At 40.0% G+C, this 19279-nt stretch overlaps 2 protein-coding genes across 4 annotated transcripts; one reads left to right on the top strand and one right to left on the bottom strand.

Annotated features, from left to right (window-relative positions):
- The first annotated feature begins 300 nt into the window (after window positions 1-300).
- scyl3 (SCY1-like, kinase-like 3) lies at window positions 301-7247 on the top strand. The gene is made up of 14 exons (XM_073476123.1): window positions 301-602; window positions 734-918; window positions 1265-1450; window positions 1639-1752; window positions 1867-1923; window positions 2009-2111; window positions 2242-2353; window positions 2443-2520; window positions 2819-2958; window positions 3288-3478; window positions 3921-4092; window positions 4664-4834; window positions 4933-5732; window positions 6371-7247. The coding sequence occupies exons 2-14, from the start codon at window positions 754-756 to the stop codon at window positions 6431-6433; spliced, it is 2352 nt and encodes a 783-aa protein (XP_073332224.1). The 5' UTR covers window positions 301-602; window positions 734-753; the 3' UTR covers window positions 6434-7247.
- firrm (fignl1 interacting regulator of recombination and mitosis) lies at window positions 7200-19062 on the bottom strand. Of its 3 annotated transcripts, none has more exons than XM_073476119.1 (25): window positions 18973-19062; window positions 18601-18728; window positions 18170-18209; window positions 17997-18085; window positions 17464-17568; window positions 17042-17182; window positions 16084-16246; window positions 15880-15964; window positions 15600-15738; window positions 15299-15388; window positions 14841-14905; window positions 14238-14386; window positions 13223-13352; window positions 12862-13048; window positions 11947-12029; window positions 11789-11840; window positions 11155-11244; window positions 10328-10513; window positions 9852-9971; window positions 9660-9755; window positions 9454-9570; window positions 8566-8670; window positions 8390-8470; window positions 8162-8308; window positions 7200-7579 (listed from the first exon to the last, which is right to left on the bottom strand). In XM_073476119.1, exons 2-25 carry the CDS (start codon window positions 18694-18696, stop codon window positions 7370-7372), a joined length of 2766 nt encoding a protein of 921 aa, XP_073332220.1. In that variant the 5' UTR covers window positions 18697-18728; window positions 18973-19062; the 3' UTR covers window positions 7200-7369. The 3 variants fall into 3 exon arrangements, with proteins under 3 accessions (XP_073332220.1, XP_073332222.1, XP_073332221.1); XM_073476121.1 differs by having other exon boundaries at window positions 15612-15738; XM_073476120.1 differs by having other exon boundaries at window positions 18601-18687; window positions 18973-19034.
- Window positions 19063-19279: the final 217 nt, after the last annotated feature.

Raw genomic sequence — 19279 nt, 5'->3', positions numbered from 1 at the left:
ACAGTTTCTATTTACATTTTAGTCACCATATGGTAGCCACCTCTCCGGACACATACCTGCGTTATCTCACACCACTTTGGTCTCAACCATTAGCGTTCATAGTAGGGGTGTTTGTGGTTTTGTGTGATTTTAAAAGTTGCATTTTAGCCGATTAGTGTAATACTTTACGCTTAATTTAAATCCATCTCGTACACACTGACAGCCGTTTTCCATTCTTGAGGCTAACGAGCCTAAACGAGTCATTTTAACAGTTTTAAAAGCAAAACCGTCCCCTGCTCCGTGGATTGACGCTAGTCCTTTACCGGAAGAGTCCGTGTTTACAGCGCAGCTTTCGCTCCACGTTAGCATATGTGATTTGTCGAGAAGTAACGAGGAATTTATTTTGTGCTTTTTTTTTTTAACTAACCGTTCGACAATTTTGCAAAATAACTTAGTCACTTCTGCGCTTATCGCGAGTAGCATGATAGTTTCGAGGCGGAAGTGCTGCCGACGAGCATAGCAATGACAAGCTGGCTAACGTAGCGCCGAGGTTAGCCAGCTAGGCAACTAATAACAGCAGCTAACTTCTCTCACAGCAGCGGTCAACCAATCCAGTGAAACAGGTACCAGTATGTCGACATCACTCTGAACAACGTTTATATGTGCATGTTTAACGACTGACAACTTTGCATTGCCATACTTCACGTTTGGCTTGCATGTTTGACGTCCCTCTGCCCCTTTCATTGCCCTCCAGGTCCGGGTACAAGCGCGGTCATGGGTGCGGAGAGCAGCGCGGTGCGGAGCTGCACCCTGGAGGAGCCACTCCTGACCCTGCCCTCCGGGCTAACCATGTACTCGGCGATGCTCCAAGATGGAAAGCCCGCTTCCGTGTTTGTTCACAAGCGAGGCAACGAGGACAAAGTCAACAAAGCTGCCAAGGTAGTTATTCTTAAGCTTCGTCACACTGGCTGCCTTACAGTATCTGTAGCTGTATTAACTGTTGTTGTTTAGTGTCTTGTACATACAAGTTTCCCAGAGGAAACTGGTGGATAACTGGATTGCATTGAAATCTGTGCAGTCATTCTCCTCGCTCAGGCAGAGTACTCTAATGCTGCAAAAAGATGTCTTCATGCTTACCATCACCAGCACTCTGTATTTGACTGAAGTTGCTAATTAGTGGTTTTGGTTCTCAGGATGCATAATCACTTCCTAGTATTGGGTTTTCAATCAGCAGCATGACATCCACTTTTCACAGGAAATAAAGAAATACTTTAATTTCCTACAGCACCTGAAGACCTTGAGGCATCCATGCCTGCTGCGCTTCCTGTCCTGCTCAGTGCAGGACGGCGGCATCCACCTGGTGACAGAGCGTGTGCAGCCTCTGGAGCTGCTGCTGGACAGCCTCTCCCCAGAGGAAATCTGTGCAGGCATCTACGACCTCCTGCAGGCGCTTGTCTTTCTGCACGAGAGGGTGAGCAAAATGAAGCATGGCGGGGTCCCTGTAGATGCATCTGGTGGGCAGTTATCTTAATGAAACATGTTATCCTGAAGGCATCATTGTAAAAAATACTAGTCAAAGGGCATTTGGTGTCTGCCTGTCCTTTTGTCTGTGTAGAACAGGCACATGTAAGTTCCTAACCTGTCTTCCTTTAACACCAGGGCAAATCAAGCCACAACAACGTCTGCATTTCATCTGTATTTGTCAGCGAAGATGGTCATTGGAAACTTGGAGGAATGGAGACCGTCTGCAAGTTCTCTGAAGCAACGCCTGAGGTAAGAGATCAAAAAATAGGTTGAATGTCTTTTGGTTCCACAAAATCAAAGGTATCCAGTTCAGACCTTTGAAGCATGTCAGTTTTATGTTTTGATTTTCAATTTTTATTTCAGTTTCTTACAAGCATTCAGAATGTGAGAGAGGCCAGCTGTATTCCTCCAGAAGAGCAGGTAAGCAAATTACAGATCATGACAGAAAAATGGAAGAACTTACTCTTTGTTCACATGTTCTCATGAAACGCGTTATTGTTGACAGGTTGAAGGCTTTAATATGCTGCCAGAGAAGAACGCTCACTCTCGGGACTGTTACTCTTTTGGTATGATGGTGGAGACTCTTCTCACTCTCCTGAATGGCTATGGTAAGTAGAGTGATGACCTCGCAATGTTTACGTCAACCTTAAAGTGCATCTTGTCAGATGGCGTCAGTGTATGCAGTCAGGTACCTCCTCTCACATTTGGTCATCTTTCTTCTTCCTTTGTTGTCTCCAGTGTCACAGGAGCTGTCTGACAGCCTGACGAAGACCCTGCAGGCGGGCCTGCTGAACTCTGACCAATTGTCTCGGCCTCCGCTCAGCTCCCTACTGACTCATGACTTTTTCAGGTAAGTGGTGTTATGTTTACTTTTGCTGTTATTTGTACAAACTGAAAATGTTGTGATTTTTAACACATTACGTATTCTTCTATGAACAGGAACGACTTTCTGGATGTGATGAATTTTCTGAAGAGCCTGACCTTGAAGACGGAAGAAGAAAAGAACGAATTCTTCAAGTGAGAACAAATATGGTCATGATTTAAATATAGTCATCTTTCTTTAGTGTGCCCTTTTGTAATTAATGCATTGTCTTCATGCAATGAGTATCATACACTAATGTCACATTTTACCCTTTTAGACTTTTAGGTGGATATAAGTATATCTGCATCATATTGTTTTTGTGGGTAGATGATGACAAGTGAAATGTTAAATAGTGTTGATTATACATGATTATGATTATCCTTAAGTAAAATAATATATCATTTTAACTACAACTTATTTTGCTCAACAAGCTCATTGTTTGTTTTTTTGTAGGTTTCTTCTGGATCGGGCCCAGAGTCTCCCTGAAGAGCTCATGGCTGCACGCCTTGTCCCCAAACTCCTCAACTCTCTGGTTTTTGCAGAGCCCATGGCTGTCAAAAGCTTCCTGCCTCATCTTCTAAGGCCAAAGAAGGGTAAGATGGATCTCTTACGCTGCTAATAATAACTCGCATCTTTTAATCCCTTATCAAAGAGAAAGAAGCGTATTGTATCTGTCAGGCATAAATGTTGTGTGATATTATAAGTGGTTGTTCAGGCATTAATTTATAAAGAGGAGGTAAGAATATTTTATTAGTTATTATGTTGTGTTTTGTTTATTGACCTGTCTTGTATTGCCATGATATATCTATAGTTATGATATTGACAGTAGTTATTTTTTGTTGTATACCTGCAAATTATCTAGATAATGAATCAAAAAAAGTTGTAGTTGCTAATGCTCCTGCTCTTTATTTCATCTGGACAGATTCCAGTGGTGGATGTAGCGGTGAAGAATGCCTGCTGTCCGTGTCTCTTTACCGTAAACACGTGGTTCCTCAGCTTCTCAAGCTCTTCAAGGTCAACGAGGAACACATCAGGATCGTGTTGCTGGCTCACATCCACATCTATGCTGAGTTCTTCTCCCACGATGAACTCAAAAACCAGATCCTACCTCAGGTGGAGTGTTGACATATTACCAGAATATTTGACTTTGATATCAGTGGTGAACAGGAAGCTAAGTATAAAGGAATGATTTGACATTTCTGGAAATATGCTTGTTCACTTTTCTGCTGAGAGATCAGAAGATTAATACGACTCTCATGTCTGTACATTAGTTATGGAGCTAGAGCCAAGAAGAGATTAGCTTAGCACAACGACTGGAAGTAGGTGGTAAAAGCTAGCCTTGCTTACTCCAAAAATGTTGAACTATTCTTTCACTATATAAAAAATTTGATCATGATACAGTATGAGATAGGTAAGTAATAAGTAAGATGTGCATTTTCTTATCTGGAAATTACATTTGAAAGGGAAGTATTTTTTTCATTCGAGGATCGCCATAATTGTCATTATGTAATATTGTTTGTTACATAATATTTGTTGTGTTTCTTCCGGGCTGCAGGTTTTGTTAGGAATGAGAGACACCAATGATTCACTGGTTGCCATGACACTGCAGAGTCTGGCAGTATTGGTGCCGTTGCTAGGGGCTCAAGTGGTGGTTGGTGGAGAGAGAACCAAGGTCTTTAAACGCACCACACCCAACTTCACCAAGTCTACAGAGGTCACCCCGGAAAGTAAGCAACACTTGCCTAATAATGACAATTACAATGATAGCTACTTTATCAATATCAATCGTCTTTAATAGAATTTACTTTACTTCTGTTTTGTTTGTTGAACTTAAAGATGTGCATACATTTTGCCATCTTTCGTCATCTCAAACTCAAATACATTTTTATTTGCTCTAAAGCCTACTCACAACAAGATAATGAGAACAGCTGGCAGTATTAAACAACAAGACAATCCGAGAATCATAACAGAAAGTTTATGAATGATTTGAGAAGTGATTTAAGACCGGAGTCATTTAGACTCTTAAGGGTTAGGGTTAGCTGCCCTTTTTTGATCCTAGTTTGGGACTCCCTTTTTGTATTAAGGTACAAGTAAAATCTTTAATTTAATCATTGATAGGTTCAAACCCTTGCAGCAGTAATTGGGATAAGCTGAAGGCATGTAGTTGTATATTGGGATGATCATGCTGTCAACAATGTTGTGTCTGTCAAAGAATTGGCCTCAAGGTTCAAGGTTTTCTGAGTTCGTCAGTTCAAACTAGAAGATCTGGGTTTAAAACATTCTTTACATTCTCTTTAGCTTCACCGGTCCATAAAGTTGGAGGCTCCCACCCTCAGATGGCCCAGCCTTCCAAAGTCTTGAGTTTGTTTCCCAGGCCATCGGGGCCTGAAGGCCTGGTCCTGGGTCACATGGGTAATTTAGCAGGTAGTAAGGAGACTTTAAGAAGTTACCCTCTGGCACCAAAATCAGGTATGACCTAACCCCCAGCCTTCATACTTATAATTTAAATCCGAAGTTTGACGTTCTTGTGCCTGCAGCTAAGTCTGTCTGTTTGTGACATGTTTCAGATGTCAGTAGACAGATGTCTCTACCTTTGAACGGCTTTCGTCAGGAACGTGAGGTGGAGCCACTGTCATACAGCCCCGAGCAGGCTGACAGACCAGAAGGCCCAGCGGAGGACTGGCCTGACTGGAGCGACCCTGAAGAGAATGAGAACAGAGGTGGACAGTCAGTCCAGATCCACATTCAGACCTCAGAGAGAGAAGATCAGGTCGGCAGCAGAGTACCACTCTCACATCCGCAGATGGAAGAGGAGCCTTGGGACGACTTTGAGGACACTGAACCTACCTCAGATCTCTCCCCTACGGCTCCTTTAACAGACCCAGTTATACTCACACCACCCAGAGGGGGCACTACTACACCTGTACAACATGTTCCTGAAGCACTGAGACTAGGCTCCTCCAAACCCCTCAAACTTACTTCAACACTGAGACAGTCAACAGAGAGCAAGACCACTTCCTCATGGGACGATGGCTGGGCTCAAGAGGAGAGAGACTCACACAGCCCATTAAACCCCAAGCCCAAACCTAAAGTGCCGCAAAAGAACGGGGGTACAGAAGGTCTGGGCGAGGAGTTCACCATCAAGGTGAAGAAAAAGGTAGAGCTGGACCCAGAGCTGGATTTGTTTGCGGACATGGTGCCAGACATTAAGCTGTCCTCTCCAGCTCTGCTGCCCCTGGAGGAGAGCAGTGTCAGTGATGCTGGACTGTCTGTACCATCTTCAGAAAACACAAAATCTCTGCAGGTTGACTCGTCCATCGATACTGCAACACTCACTGCCAAGTTTGCAGCTGCCAACCTGACTGAGGTGAGTGTGTGTGTGTGGTGGATCAAATTTTATCTCCAGGGATTTTGACTGGATAAGGTTTCTAAGGTTGAAGGAGGCTGAATTAATGTGCCTCGATACTTTTTAGGCATTCACAGCAGTCTTTACAGACATTATAAGGATTATTAGAACCAGAGCTACAAAAAAGAAGACTTAAAATCACTAAACATGTGGCTCCCTGGATCCTTTTGGGATCCCTTAATACCAGCCAATGTCTGCTTGCAACACCTTTATCACAGGGTGCTTGTTTGAATTGTGAAAGGTGCAAAAAAACAACAAAAAAAAACAGTTTTTCTTCTCACATCATTTCATTTCAAGAGTTTTTAAAGGCCTGGAGAAATAAACTTAAAATATCTGAAAAAGGAATCAGGATTTTTTGTATAGTACACTTTAATAGCATTTAAAACCGACATTGGTGCAAGAAGACAGAAGGTTGTGTGTGTCATGTAAAAAGGTGAAAAAATACATTAAAAGTACAAATGCAGTGGACCAACTGTTTGCACTCAGCTACATAATCCATAATTAAAATGTCACTTTTTCTGTTTTGTTAATAGTTTCAGTGAGAACTTACAAACTTAGCGCTGTTGTAATTGTTCTTTGTTTATTTCTCTCTCTCAAAGGCTGAAACAGATGGCTGGGGAGATGAAGAGGACCTGAACTGGGAGGATGAGAATGCCTGGTGATGATGTTTGATCCATCTGGAGCAAAAGACTTGACCACTGGAGAACTCAAATCCTTGAGATGCACCATTTCAGTGAGCCTATAAGCTGAAAGTCGCTCCAGTTCTCATTTAACAGCATGATGCAGTAAGAGTAATAAGGGGATGGGACCTTTTAATCCTATTCTGTTGGTTTCCGGACATTTATTATCAGCCTGTTCTTTAAGATTACTTGATTTTAAACTGGAAGGATTGGACGTTAATCAGATGGTGGTGGACTTGAAGCCATTCTTAATTATTTTGCCAACTGACACTTGTTACCTGGAGGCGAATGAGGATCTTAATCAGAGGTGAATATCATCCTGTTTTCATCTGCTTCTATTTTTTTTTTTCTTTTTGTTAAATGTGCCAACTTCACTACTGGCATGAAGATCAACATAGACTTTTTGACAAGACACAACGTGTCCAAAATGTGTCAGGTTTGATTTACAGAAGGTTTGCACTTTGAATGAATGTGAGATAGGAATTACATAATTTATTAGTAGTTTTTTGGTTGCTGGTGAAGTAAAGAATTTACTGCATCAAGTATGACCCTGTTGTTTTATTAGTATGTCAGATTTACATTTTATTAAATAATTGCACTTGTGTTGGGCAGCTGAGAGGAAGTTCTTACTTACAGACAGGGAAAGCCTCGATTCACTATGGGTAGTCAGTAAGAACAGCGCAATTTTGATAACTAAGTTGTTAAACACTTCTGTGTGACTTGGTAAATACAAACAAATGACTAATGCTTTGTAATCAAACAAGTTTAATAAACAACAGCATCAATCAAGACTGAACACAGGTTTAAAAAATGAATAGAAGATTTTCAGCAGCAGCAGTAAAGGGTAAACAGCCTTCCACAGGGTCAGACTGTGATTAAATAGTTTTTCTATACAATAAAGTAAACAAACTGGAGCAGCTAGGTTGTGTGTCTGGCTGTACTGATGTTGGTTATGAGGGTCTGCAGCTCCTTTAGTCTGGATTCCAGCCACTGTGGAGGTGGTGCAGCCGTGTTGGCTTTACCCTCACTGAGAGCCTGAAGGGCTTTCAAAGCGCTCTCAGCTGTCTGGATGTAGCGGCTGTACTCCTCCTCTGCACTGGTCTCCTGCCGAGCTCTCTTTGGGCATGGCTGAGAGGGAGGAATAATTACAGGGAAAATACATCTTCATGAATTAAATTCTCACTCACTGAAATTATTATTATTATTTTTTTACATCAGACAAGGCAGAAGTCTTGATTTTACAGATTCAATTTAAACCTGCTGAGCAGGACATTATGTAATACTTTTTACAGAGAAGTATTTTGCTAATTCAATATCTTAGAGTGCTTGTGCTATTGCAAGGGGATGTTTGGACTGAGCTACTAGAAATATATTTATAAACCTCAGGATAGCAAACACTTAAATCTCACCAATTAATACATTTCTAAGAAACAAATTTAACTGGGAATCATGATGTTCCCAGTTCATTTTTTTAGCCAGAGACTTGGTCACATATCAGTTTTCTGTAAATTATCAAATAAAATAATATATAAAATACTAAAATAATCATTAATAATAGCCTGGTTCATATTATGCCATGTACACTAGGAGGTGCTGTCCAGCTGCCAAACAGTATAAATGTGAAGAATCTGCATGCATGAGCATAAACAGGAAGCCTGTGAATAAAGTTTTAATTTAACCTGATTGATTTAACTTGATGACATCACTAACCTCCGAATCTGCAACAGCGTCAGCAGCCTGTTTGTTGGAAGCATTTTCTTTGTTGTTTTCCAGCTTCTCATTGTGTTGCTCAATAACTGCAGTCTCCAGCTTAAGCCTCTGGAGCCGCGAGTCCACATCTCCCTGTGCGTTTACAGTCTACAACAAAACACATACTTGTTCACGTCCATATGTTTCATCTTAAATTAATCTTCATTGCAATATATTGGCATTCCTTACCTTGCTAAGATAGTTCACCACCTTCGTCTTGGTATCTTCTTCACACAAACTCTGGGAGATGACCTCTTCATGGTTTGTAATCTTAAATGTCAAAAGAACACGTTAAGTTTTTGACATCAACAGTAGGGAGGATTGCTTCTGAAACATTGGTAAGGGCTACTGATTTCCAACCATACCTCTGCAAAGTGAGAAAAGGCCTCCAGGGCGTGCTGGTGAAGCAGCCAGGATTTGTCGGACAACAGGACTCCAAACAGGCTGCTCAGCCTCGGCAGAATTTGATTCTGAGGGACAAAAAAGTTGGTGTGAGAGAGAAAATATGAGAATATGTTTACATTGTGGAGTTCAGAAAAGCAAATTCAGAAATAACATTTCTTAACATAACTTATTTTGTTCATATAATAAATTATTTGTTTAGTCCATGAAATGTCAAAATTGAAAACAAATCATCACAAAATGCACGATACCAAAGTGATTTTCCAAACAGCATACTAATGATTATTTTCAATATTGATTAATCTGCCGATTGTCTTTACAATTAATAGCTTGGTCTGTAAAATTTCCCAAAATTGAGAGAATGCTCATCAAAATGACGTCTTCAAATTGCTTCTTTTGTCCAACCAACAATCCAAAACCCAAATTCTCTTCATTTCCTATCATAAATGACAAAGAGAAGCAGCAAATCCTTACATTTACGAAACTGGAAACAGCCAATGTTTGACATTTTTGCTTAAAAAATGATTGAAACACTTAACTGCTTACCAAAATAGTTGGTGATTCACTTATTAATGAATATATGACAGAGAAAAAAAGCAACTAAATTAATAAACAGCAAATTATTGGTATTGTAAGTTGGCAAATTACAAACGGCAGATGATCAAAATTTGAATTAACTTCATGAACGCCAATTTCTTTTTTACGCAAGGCATCACTCGTGAGTCTTGCAAGATCTAAGATTTTGAGAGTGACTTCCAATAAAAACAATGAAATAATTTTCCTTGTGCAACCTAAGGATTGCAAGGAAGTGAAAGGTAAGATCCTCAGTAGTAATAATATGGTTTCATTACCTGGCTGTCAAGAGGGACAAAGATCTTCCCCAGAGAGGAGAGGAACTCCAGAGCAGCCAGCAGCAGCTGAGGCTCTGCACATCCCTGAGACACAACAGCATCCACACACAACAAAGCCTAGGACACACAAACACACACATAGAGTCAACAGAAGTATTCTCCATTCGGCATCTGTTTAATGTGCACTGTGAAAACTAATAGTATACCTGAAGAATGAGTTGATGTTCGAGGTTCTTCACTAAAATGGCTGATATTGACAGGAGCAGCTGTAGAGTACACTGGAGGACAGGGTGGGTCTGCACCTGGAGTGTGATGGGTTACAGGGATAATAATTACGCATAAACTCTGCGCGTGTGTGTGTGTGTCTGTTGGTGTGTGTTTGTGTATTTGGATCTCACCTGGTCTGGACTCATTCGTAACCAGAGCTGTGTGATGATCCTCACTGCAGACAGCACACACTGCTCCTCTGGAGATGACTGCCCTCGAACCGCCGCTAGGAGGGCTAACAGCACCACATTCTGGACACCGGAGGGACTTTGTAAATACTACATTTCTGTATGTTTCCATTCCGAAATTCCCCCACCCTGCTTCCTTGCATTGTTCTCTACACTGGATTTAATCATTTTTGGCAAGAATTTAACATAAAATAGCCAGACAAAATGACCCCTGAAGCAGACGCTTGTTATTGAAGGGGGATGGAAAGACAGATCTTTCATGTGTCAAGTTAAATTTAGATAAAACATTCCACAATGTTTTTGACCTTCAGGTAAATGCGAGTAAATGCACGCTAATATCATTTATTTCTATCTTTCAATTTGAATTAACATCTATGCAGAGTTTACATGAGCATGTGTTTATCTGAACTTGCCCTCACCACTTTGTGCACTTGTCCTAGTTTGTACCCTCCATTCTGCCAGTCAGTCAGAGCTATCTCAGTCAGGCCGATGATGTCTGTCTCTACACGGTAACGGGCATCTTGTGAAAGAGCTCTGAGCAGGACATGTCCCCACACTGGAAGGTTTTCCACCTCAGACGGTGGGAACCGTGCCACCAGCTCCATCTGGAAAAACAAACACTTTGGATTAATAAAGAATCACCTTATAGGTAATAAAGTTGTACAGTTCAATGTGTTTTTTATGGTTCAAGCATGAAAATTATCATATACTATGGACTGTACTGTCACCAGATCTCAACCCAGCTGATGACCTATGGGAGAATGTCCTCTCTGTTTTGGTGGCACAGCACCTTATTTTGTGGATTTTTCACGCCACCTATATGTATATGAAGTATAAAAAAGTCTTTATAATTGTTTGTAAATATACTGTCCTATTTAATTTGTTCTAATATATATTGTTTTGGGTGACACAATAACAATGCCAAGCCCAATTCCTCCAAATGTTTGAAACCACTGAAAAATCTTACAGTATGTTTTGAATGATGTTCAAAATATACAGCCTCAGTTTTTGTCAGTACTATGACTTAATAGTAAATCAAATACCTGCAATACAAATTTCCTTTGTTTAAGTCACTGTTCTGAAGTTTTCTCTCCATTATCACAAATACTTACTGTTGTAATGGCAGTATCTGTTGGTTCTCAGTTTTTGAATGAATGTCAATATACAACCAGTATAAATTAGATATGCAGTGACACATAATTTGTGAGTTCAAAAAATTCTGATTTCAGTTACCAGGGTTTCTAACCTGGTGGTTCGGTGTCATGAGGAAGACCATGCGTCTGAGCAGCAGGCCCAGGTGGAATGACTGGTAACACTCAGTGGTGCAAGCTTTCACCTGAAGGAGAAGCAGAGAGGAGGTGAGGAACAGTGTGAGTGTCAGTGTGAAGGCTCAGGGGGAGTAAAATCACCAGGGCATCAGGGATGAGGAAAGGTGAAGAGCTGAAGGAGGGGGACGTGTATGGAGATGAGTTGAAACCAGTTCAATCTGATGACGTAATGACGTAACAGGTTATGAGAAAGTGGCCCCAAGGTCCAACAACACCAATTGTCACCTCTGTCGGGGTGCCACAGAAAACAGGGAGGACCCCATACTAATAAATATCCCTACAGAGAGAGATTAAGGGGATTTAGAGTTATTTTAGAAAGCGCTCAGAGAGAGGTCATAGACATGGAGACACATCCATGACCTTGTAGTGTCTATCAGCAAGGTGAGAGCCAAGATCTCAGAAGTTGAGATGAGATCCTGTAAACTACATCTGCAGAATATGACAAGTCAGCAATATGAAGCATCTTTATAAGTCATGTCTGAAAAGGGGCAGTAAAGTGCCATTTTCAAATCAAAGCCACAAACTGTATTCCCTTTCCTGGTCTCTACCCACCAGCTGAGCAATGAGGCAGACATGATGAAGACAAAGTTCTGCTGTCCCATACCTGTGAGCAAAGATGACAAAATATGCAGTTGATTCAATATAGAATAGAAAGAAGCAGTTCTATGCTTTTTTGTTTTATGTGAATGATTATGTATACAAGCTCCCACCGCGCTGTAAAGCACCACACATCTGTTGCCAGCAGAGCTGTTTGAGTGTCGGCCTGCAGTACAGCATCTGCCAAACAACGCTCCTGAAAGAGAGAGATAAAGGAGAGCGGGAGTCAGCCAGCCAGATAGTATCAGGGGGCAAAAAAACAAAATATCAAGAAGTTTAACACAAACGATCAAAATGAAAGTGAAAGAATAACTTAAATTACAGGAAATCTTGAACAAAAACACAGCTATGGCCAAATGCGAAAAATGCCAAATTGCTTCAAACGACATCCCAACTAATTAGTTATTTTTGAAACCAATGTCCTCATAGTTTAAAAATAAGAATGCAGTCTGTGGTTGCTAACGCCCTCCAATATTTGACATCTGCCAGTATGGATATAAAATATCTGTGATATACCAATACTGGCCAGTAATATCCTCCAGCATATCCCTTTCTGGACCAAGAAAAAGCCAGTTATCGTAATCAAAGGAAATAAGAAAGCGATAAAATCAAATTCATGCCAAGCAACCATTTACAGAAGAGTTTGAGGTCAGGTCAGGTCCACGTGAGACTTGAGACAAATTGATGAAAGACACATCTTGGCACGTTTCATCGTAACCCTGCTGTGAGAAGGTCGGGCTCCACTGTTCTAAAGCACCACACCCACAACTAAAACAAATCCTGTTTGTATGAAACATTCTTGATTATTTGTAAGGCGGCTTGCCGATCGGCTTCCTCTGGCCAGTGAAATGAGAGCACATTTGCAACTACGACTTGAACAGTTATATCTGCTACGATGACAATGGAGAAGTGGGTACGGATGAAGCCTGACCCAAAACATACATGACGGCACAAAGTCAAAACATCGTTAATATTCCTACTGATGCTGCTTATAATACAGTGTACATGCTCCTGTGTGTAGACCTCACCAGCACAGGAAAGTAGACTGGGGGAAGTGCAGCCACACTGGCACAGAGCTGTACACAGATGTGGTGGTGCAGAGTGACCTTGATTTGGGCCTGACCCTTCATCATCACCCCTGGCAACAGCACCGGCACCTGACGCTCAGTACTGCATCGCCTGAAACTGGTGAACAAGGCCTGGTAGAGAGGCAGCCTGGAGACAGAGGGGATGGAAAAACAACTTAAGACCCATTTTAGATATATTTACACACTAGCTTCAATAAAAAAATAGTATAATCTTTTCCAGGACTGCATGAATGAAACATACATTCTAACTTTTATAACCCAAATGTCAGCTGATGACAAAAACCAAGACCCCCATCATTACCTGGGTGTCTCCTCTGAGAACTGGCTGCCAGAGTACCAAAGCTGCAGCTCCTCTTCTGTTTGGGAACTGAGCTGACCTAGGGCGTTCACCAGCAAAAGACACTGAGGAAGCTCATGTTCAGGACTTAACCCTGCAGACAAACAAGACAAGGAGTAATTCTAGGGTTGTTTGATGAATATTTCAGTGTCAGTCCACAGCTAGAAACATGACGCAGACTCCATAATGTCTTAAATATGCAAATTGTCAAAGATTCAAAAGAGTCAGCATGCATGCATCCTGAAGCCTCCTCTAAATGTAACTTTATTTCTACCGCAGTATAATCCAGTGCTATTAAGTTTTGACCGGCAATGCTCACACTTGGAAAATAAAAAGATTATGTATAGATTACATTGTTGTCATTTAAAAAGTTATATTATTGTGCAGACTAAAATTTAAAAGAATTGTGTCTTATTTTGAGTTTGGCTTTACTGAATATTAAGTGTATTTAAAAGAGAAGTCAACCCTATTAACATTGCTGTTACAATTAATGTAACAACCAAACAGTAGTTAAAAATGAAAATAAAAACAGTTATTTAAATATGATATGATAACAGCCTTCTCTCACAGAAATGAAGGAGCTACTTACAGATGAAAATGAATACAAATAAAAATAGTGGACGGTGGTGCAACAGTTTAAAAAAATAAAACAAGAACAGGTAGAATAACCTTAACTAAGTTTGCCCTCTTTGTTAAGTTTTCACATTTTAAATTGGCAGCACAGTTCCAAAGCCACAGTTTGATTCACCACCCGAAGAACTCCATTATTTTCTGTTAAAGTTACAATAAATACTGCAACAAAATAGTGCAAATTATTAGTACATATGGTCTACTTTACAGCTTTAGAATGGGGAATGGAACTGGTCACAGCTTATCAATGAAAAGTTTATAAAACAATGTCTCCGCTGTACGGTGGACAGAGCTCTTATCAACCCTGCCACAGTATCTGGAAAAAAAAGAGGAAAAGTTTTAAACTCACGCAGGTCCTGCTGGAGGACAACATCAGCAAAGGGCCTGAAAGCCAACAGCTGGAGTAAGAGAGCCTCCATGGGAACCAGAGCTGCTGCATTCAGCTCCTCGGACAGAGCCGAGGGAAGCGTTGGAGCACATAGGCTGGGAGGGAACTTACTGCAAGACATCAGAATGTATATTTCCTCAATGACTGTCACTCATAGCAACAGACTCATTCAACCCCGCTGCCTAAAGGAACGGCACAGGAAATCGTTCCTTCCTGGTGCCGTCAGATTTTGTAACGCTCACTCCATAACACACAAATAATGCGTTTTAAATTAGTATGACTGTAAATACTGCAAATACTTATCCTCTCGCACCTTATGTTCCTATTATACTTACTTAGAATTTTATTCTATTTTACTTACTACCTCTTATTTTATAGCTACTTATACATTTTATTGTATATAGTATTTTATTGTTTCTATATTTGCCCTTGTATTTTGATTGTACTTGTATCTGAATGTACCTGCTGCTATGATAACCTGATTTCCCCTCTGGGATTAATAAAGCTAGCTATCTATCATAGGCTATATTGTAGTCTAAATCTGCTTCTTAAAACCACACATACCTGATGATCTGGAGGTAGAGTTGGTGAAAGCAGCTACAATACTTTGCCAGAAAAAATTTGAATTCCTGTTCAGAAGAAAACAAATGATGGGAAGTAAGTTCAGCAGCTCCTTATTCTGAAGTAGAGAATGAAAAAGTAACAGTGATAGCATAATAGTGAGCACGTTTACATGACCACAATAATCCGATAAACTGGGAATAATCAGGTTATGATAATAATCTGATTTGACATGTTTACATGCACTTTAGTAATGCGATAATGGAAAAAACAGGTTTACATGATTCAGTCAATTCGTAAAACTGATCATTTTTGATTTTTTTTCAAACATCCTGTCGACATGAATAATCTGGTAACTCCATAAATCAGATAATGATCGGTTTATTAGTGTGCATGTGAACATGCTCAGTGTTTTTGTTTGTAAAGTCAAGAGGGTTCCAAGAAGATACTATTTTTAGTACCTTTATGTAATGAACCAAAGTGTTGGCAAAAAATCTGCACATCTTTGCAGATTTCTGGAACAGCTTGTATTCTGTGCTTTGTGTTGCCTCCTGTTAAAAAAAAAAAGGAAGAGCATTAATACAAAAAGGTGACACAGATCAGGTCTACCCTTGACCTTACACTGATAAACACATTTTCTGAGAACAAAAAGCTACAAAATTCATCAATCATTTTTTCATTAGCCCTGCATCTGTAAAACTTTGAAAAGCTACAAATAATACATGTTTTATATTTTAGTACTACCAGTCAGAGCTTTCCTACCTGCAGACCTACATGTTTAATCTGTTCAGCCAGCTCCACACAGTTGTGAAAGGAGGCCAACAGGTTGTCACACAGGCTGTTGCTGATGTCACTGTGATGGAGATGTTCCTCAACCAATGACTGGTACTTTAAACTCTGCCTGAACAAAGTAATGACCATTAAAATAAGTCACTCAGTAATCAAATTGACAACTACATGCATCAAACCACCAAGTGACGCATCTAGTATGAAGATTTGACATTAATAAAAACAAGACAAACAGAGTGTCTGTTGTACTGACTTGATGAGGAATTTCCATGTGTTTGCATGCAGTGCTATGTCCAGGTTGGAGATAATAGAGCAGATATCCAGCAGGCTGTGAATCACTGAGTAAGAAGAAAAAATAACTTGAGTGAACCGTAGATTGCATTGAAGGTATACAAGAACAACAATGAAAAGGCTTTATGATAAAGGGGTTGGCGGTAGTAAAGAGAAAGACACACACCTGTTACAATATCAAAGACCTCCTCTTCTGAGGCGCTGCTGTCAAGGGAGATCCTGTCCAGCAGCTCCAACAGACCCTTCTGGAGGGTGTAGGCCTCCTTGAAGAGTCCCTGCAGCAGGTCAGCCACCAGGGACAGACGACCACAGTACACCACCTCACTGTCCTGAGGACAACGTGCAGTACGCTTTAACTTATCATCAAAGATCTCTCCCCCCCCCCCCTTTTTTTTTTTAAACAGATAGAGATTGTTTAAACTAATTTGTGGCAGGCTTTTATGTTCTTTTTCATCCCTAAGTGGTCATGTTTCCTGCTGCAACAAGATGTTTATCACAACATGTTTCTCTAAATGACATCCTCAGGAACTTGTGACACCTCAGATAAAACAAGAAAGAAAATGAGGAGGAAACACAGATGAGATACCGAGTCCCTCTAGGAACTTTTGAACTTTGGAATCTCTGATCATTTTTTAATAAAATTTTAACCCATTTTCAAATAGTAAATAACTACACACTGTAAAATTCCCTAATTTTGAAAATAATGAGTCCTATGTATAAACGTTTTTATTATCACAAATTTAAACCATTCATTTCACTTTACCTTACAAGTCTTTTGTACATATCTATACAAAGTTATATTTTAAATCGTTATAATTCAATCTGAATAACTAACATTTTATGTTTTATAACTAATAATATTATAAATACTCATCAAGTTATTCAGCCAGAATTGTAGGAAATAATTGCATAGCCTAATGTAAGCATCATAAAAACATGCATTACAGAAGTGAGCTTGGCACAGAGTTTAAATCTAGCCATAGTTAAATGGTTAAACTGCATTCTGCATGCCATACCCCTCTCTCTCCCTCGTTTCCTTTCTGCATATTCACTGTCTCTATCCAAAAGATTATCTTGAACATAAATGTAGCAGTTACAAGCACTGCTGAACCAAAAAGACCAACCTTGCAGTGCTGAAATGTTTCCCTCAGGATTTTCAGGATACAAGCTGGTAACGAGCGGATAGTAACTAGGTCAGGTGCTTCCTCAAACGTGCCAACGTGACGCACACAAGTGGACAGTGCATCAATTATCTGCATCATTGCCTGAAAAAGACAGAAGGATCATGTCAAAATATTGGTAAGGTTTGAAATGAGAACAATGTTTTTCAGAAAATATATAGTCATATACACTTTATTATGAATCAAATCAATTTTATTTATATAGCCCAAAATCACAATCTCATTGCCTCAGTGGGCTTTACAATCTGTACACTGAACGACATCCTCTGTCCTTAGACCCTCGAAAAATGTGCCATACTGCTGTACATACTATAAAGCTGTAATGTACTAACTGCACCATTTGAAATACACAATAATAACAGTACCTGCAAAATGTTCCTCAGTAAGGAACACAGTTCTGTGTTTTGACTGGACAACCCTCCAACTTGGTCCAAGATTTCTTTCACCATGCTGTCAAACATCGTCACCGCCTGCAGACATTTGTGACAGACAAGGACAGAGACATTCACACAGACAAATCAATACATGACAGGGAAGATATAAACAAACCAGTAATTCACAAGACAATAATACTTCAATCAACAAATCCTATGATCACAGGGGGAAAAAAATCTTCTTAAGGCAAATATTTAATCTGGCTAATTTTGCAGAAAACCCACTGTATTAATTAAAAGCGGTTCAGGGTGTTTACAGGTCTCACGACAAGAACAACAGTGCCAACTGACATGGAAAACTGAACCTAATTGTTATAAAATGTTATATTAACTAAATTGTCCTGTTTTAGATTATTTAATTCCTTATTACAGACTTTTTCCAGGACCTGTATATTATTTAGTAAAAGCTAGTGAAGGTACTCACATAATAGGTCCTAAAGACAATATGAATTCATCATGTTTACCTTTGGTAAGATCTTGGATAAGCACTCATCTTCCAGCTCTGACAATCCCATATGAGGGAGGAACATTTCCGTAATTATCTTCATTATACCTGCAGGGACGTTATGTTTTTAAGACAATTCATACTCACATCACAAATTACAGTAACAACACATTGTGCAATGAAGAAACTTACGTATTTGATCATCCCAACTCTCAGACTTATGATGCAAAGAGTGCAAACAGTTAAGGAACACCACAGCATTACAGCAAATTCATTTTATAAGGCTGCCAAATACAGTATGTCAGGACTGCAATAGTAGTGCAAATAAATGATAGATTAGTATGAGCATAACACGAACTTGTGGACAGCTTCACACAGAATACACTTAATATTAACCAAACATTATCATCAAGAGAGAATTTTAAGACTTAGATGTTCAATGTGATTGATAATAACAGGCAAACAACCTCCCCATTATTAAAATCGCAAAGAAAGTATCATCCCTTTCCAATATTTAAAGCACTAGAGAAACCTTGCAAGACCGTGGATATTACTGGACTCTCCTTATGGAAACTTCTGTATTATAGCTACGAGCTGTGAGTGGGTTACGTTTGAGAGGATATAGTGAGTTTAGGCAGGACAGACTTGAGCTCCTGGCGGCAGGTTTCCTGACTCCACTGCACCACCTCGTCCAGAAGAGGAGTGTTGGTCTGGGACATGATGACAGCAGTCACTGGGGAGCTCAGGACAACTGTCCCGACGACAGACAGTTTTAGAACAATAACAGCGAGTGAATCACTCTGTGGCTCAGTTTAGCACGATAGCTTTGTTAGTATTTCCTTACAAAGCAAAACGCTGATGTGATTGAAAAGTCGCTTACAGATTTGACTAGAGAGCACTGAGGCTAACGTTAGCTTGTGTTTGCTACGGTATGTTTTGCTATAAGGAAACATTTAACGTTAGCATGGTAGTGCGTGACTTTTTATGTTTCTTACCATAAATGCGACACCGTGTCTTCACAGTTCAGGAGCATAAAGACACGCAAACGTTACTACGAGTTTATTTCTCTTTACGCCACCTTTATATTTTATTTAGCCACTGATATGAAGAAGACAATGAGGGAAAAGTGCAGAGTTGAGCTGTGAACAAACATACAGCCCGCCGCTGACTGAGTCGGATGTGACGTTGTAACAACAGCGGCTCATCTACCCTTAATCTGATTGGCTGAAATATTAAACTCCGAAGATTTCAACCAATCAGAGAACTAAACGACTGCAAATCGCTGAAAATAACAACAGTCCC

This window comes from Pagrus major, chromosome 11 (assembly GCF_040436345.1).
Source record: "Pagrus major chromosome 11, Pma_NU_1.0".
Lineage (NCBI taxonomy): Eukaryota > Metazoa > Chordata > Actinopteri > Spariformes > Sparidae > Pagrus > Pagrus major.
The sequence above is the reverse complement of the archived record's forward strand: the minus strand, read 5'-3'. Positions and strand labels throughout refer to the sequence as shown.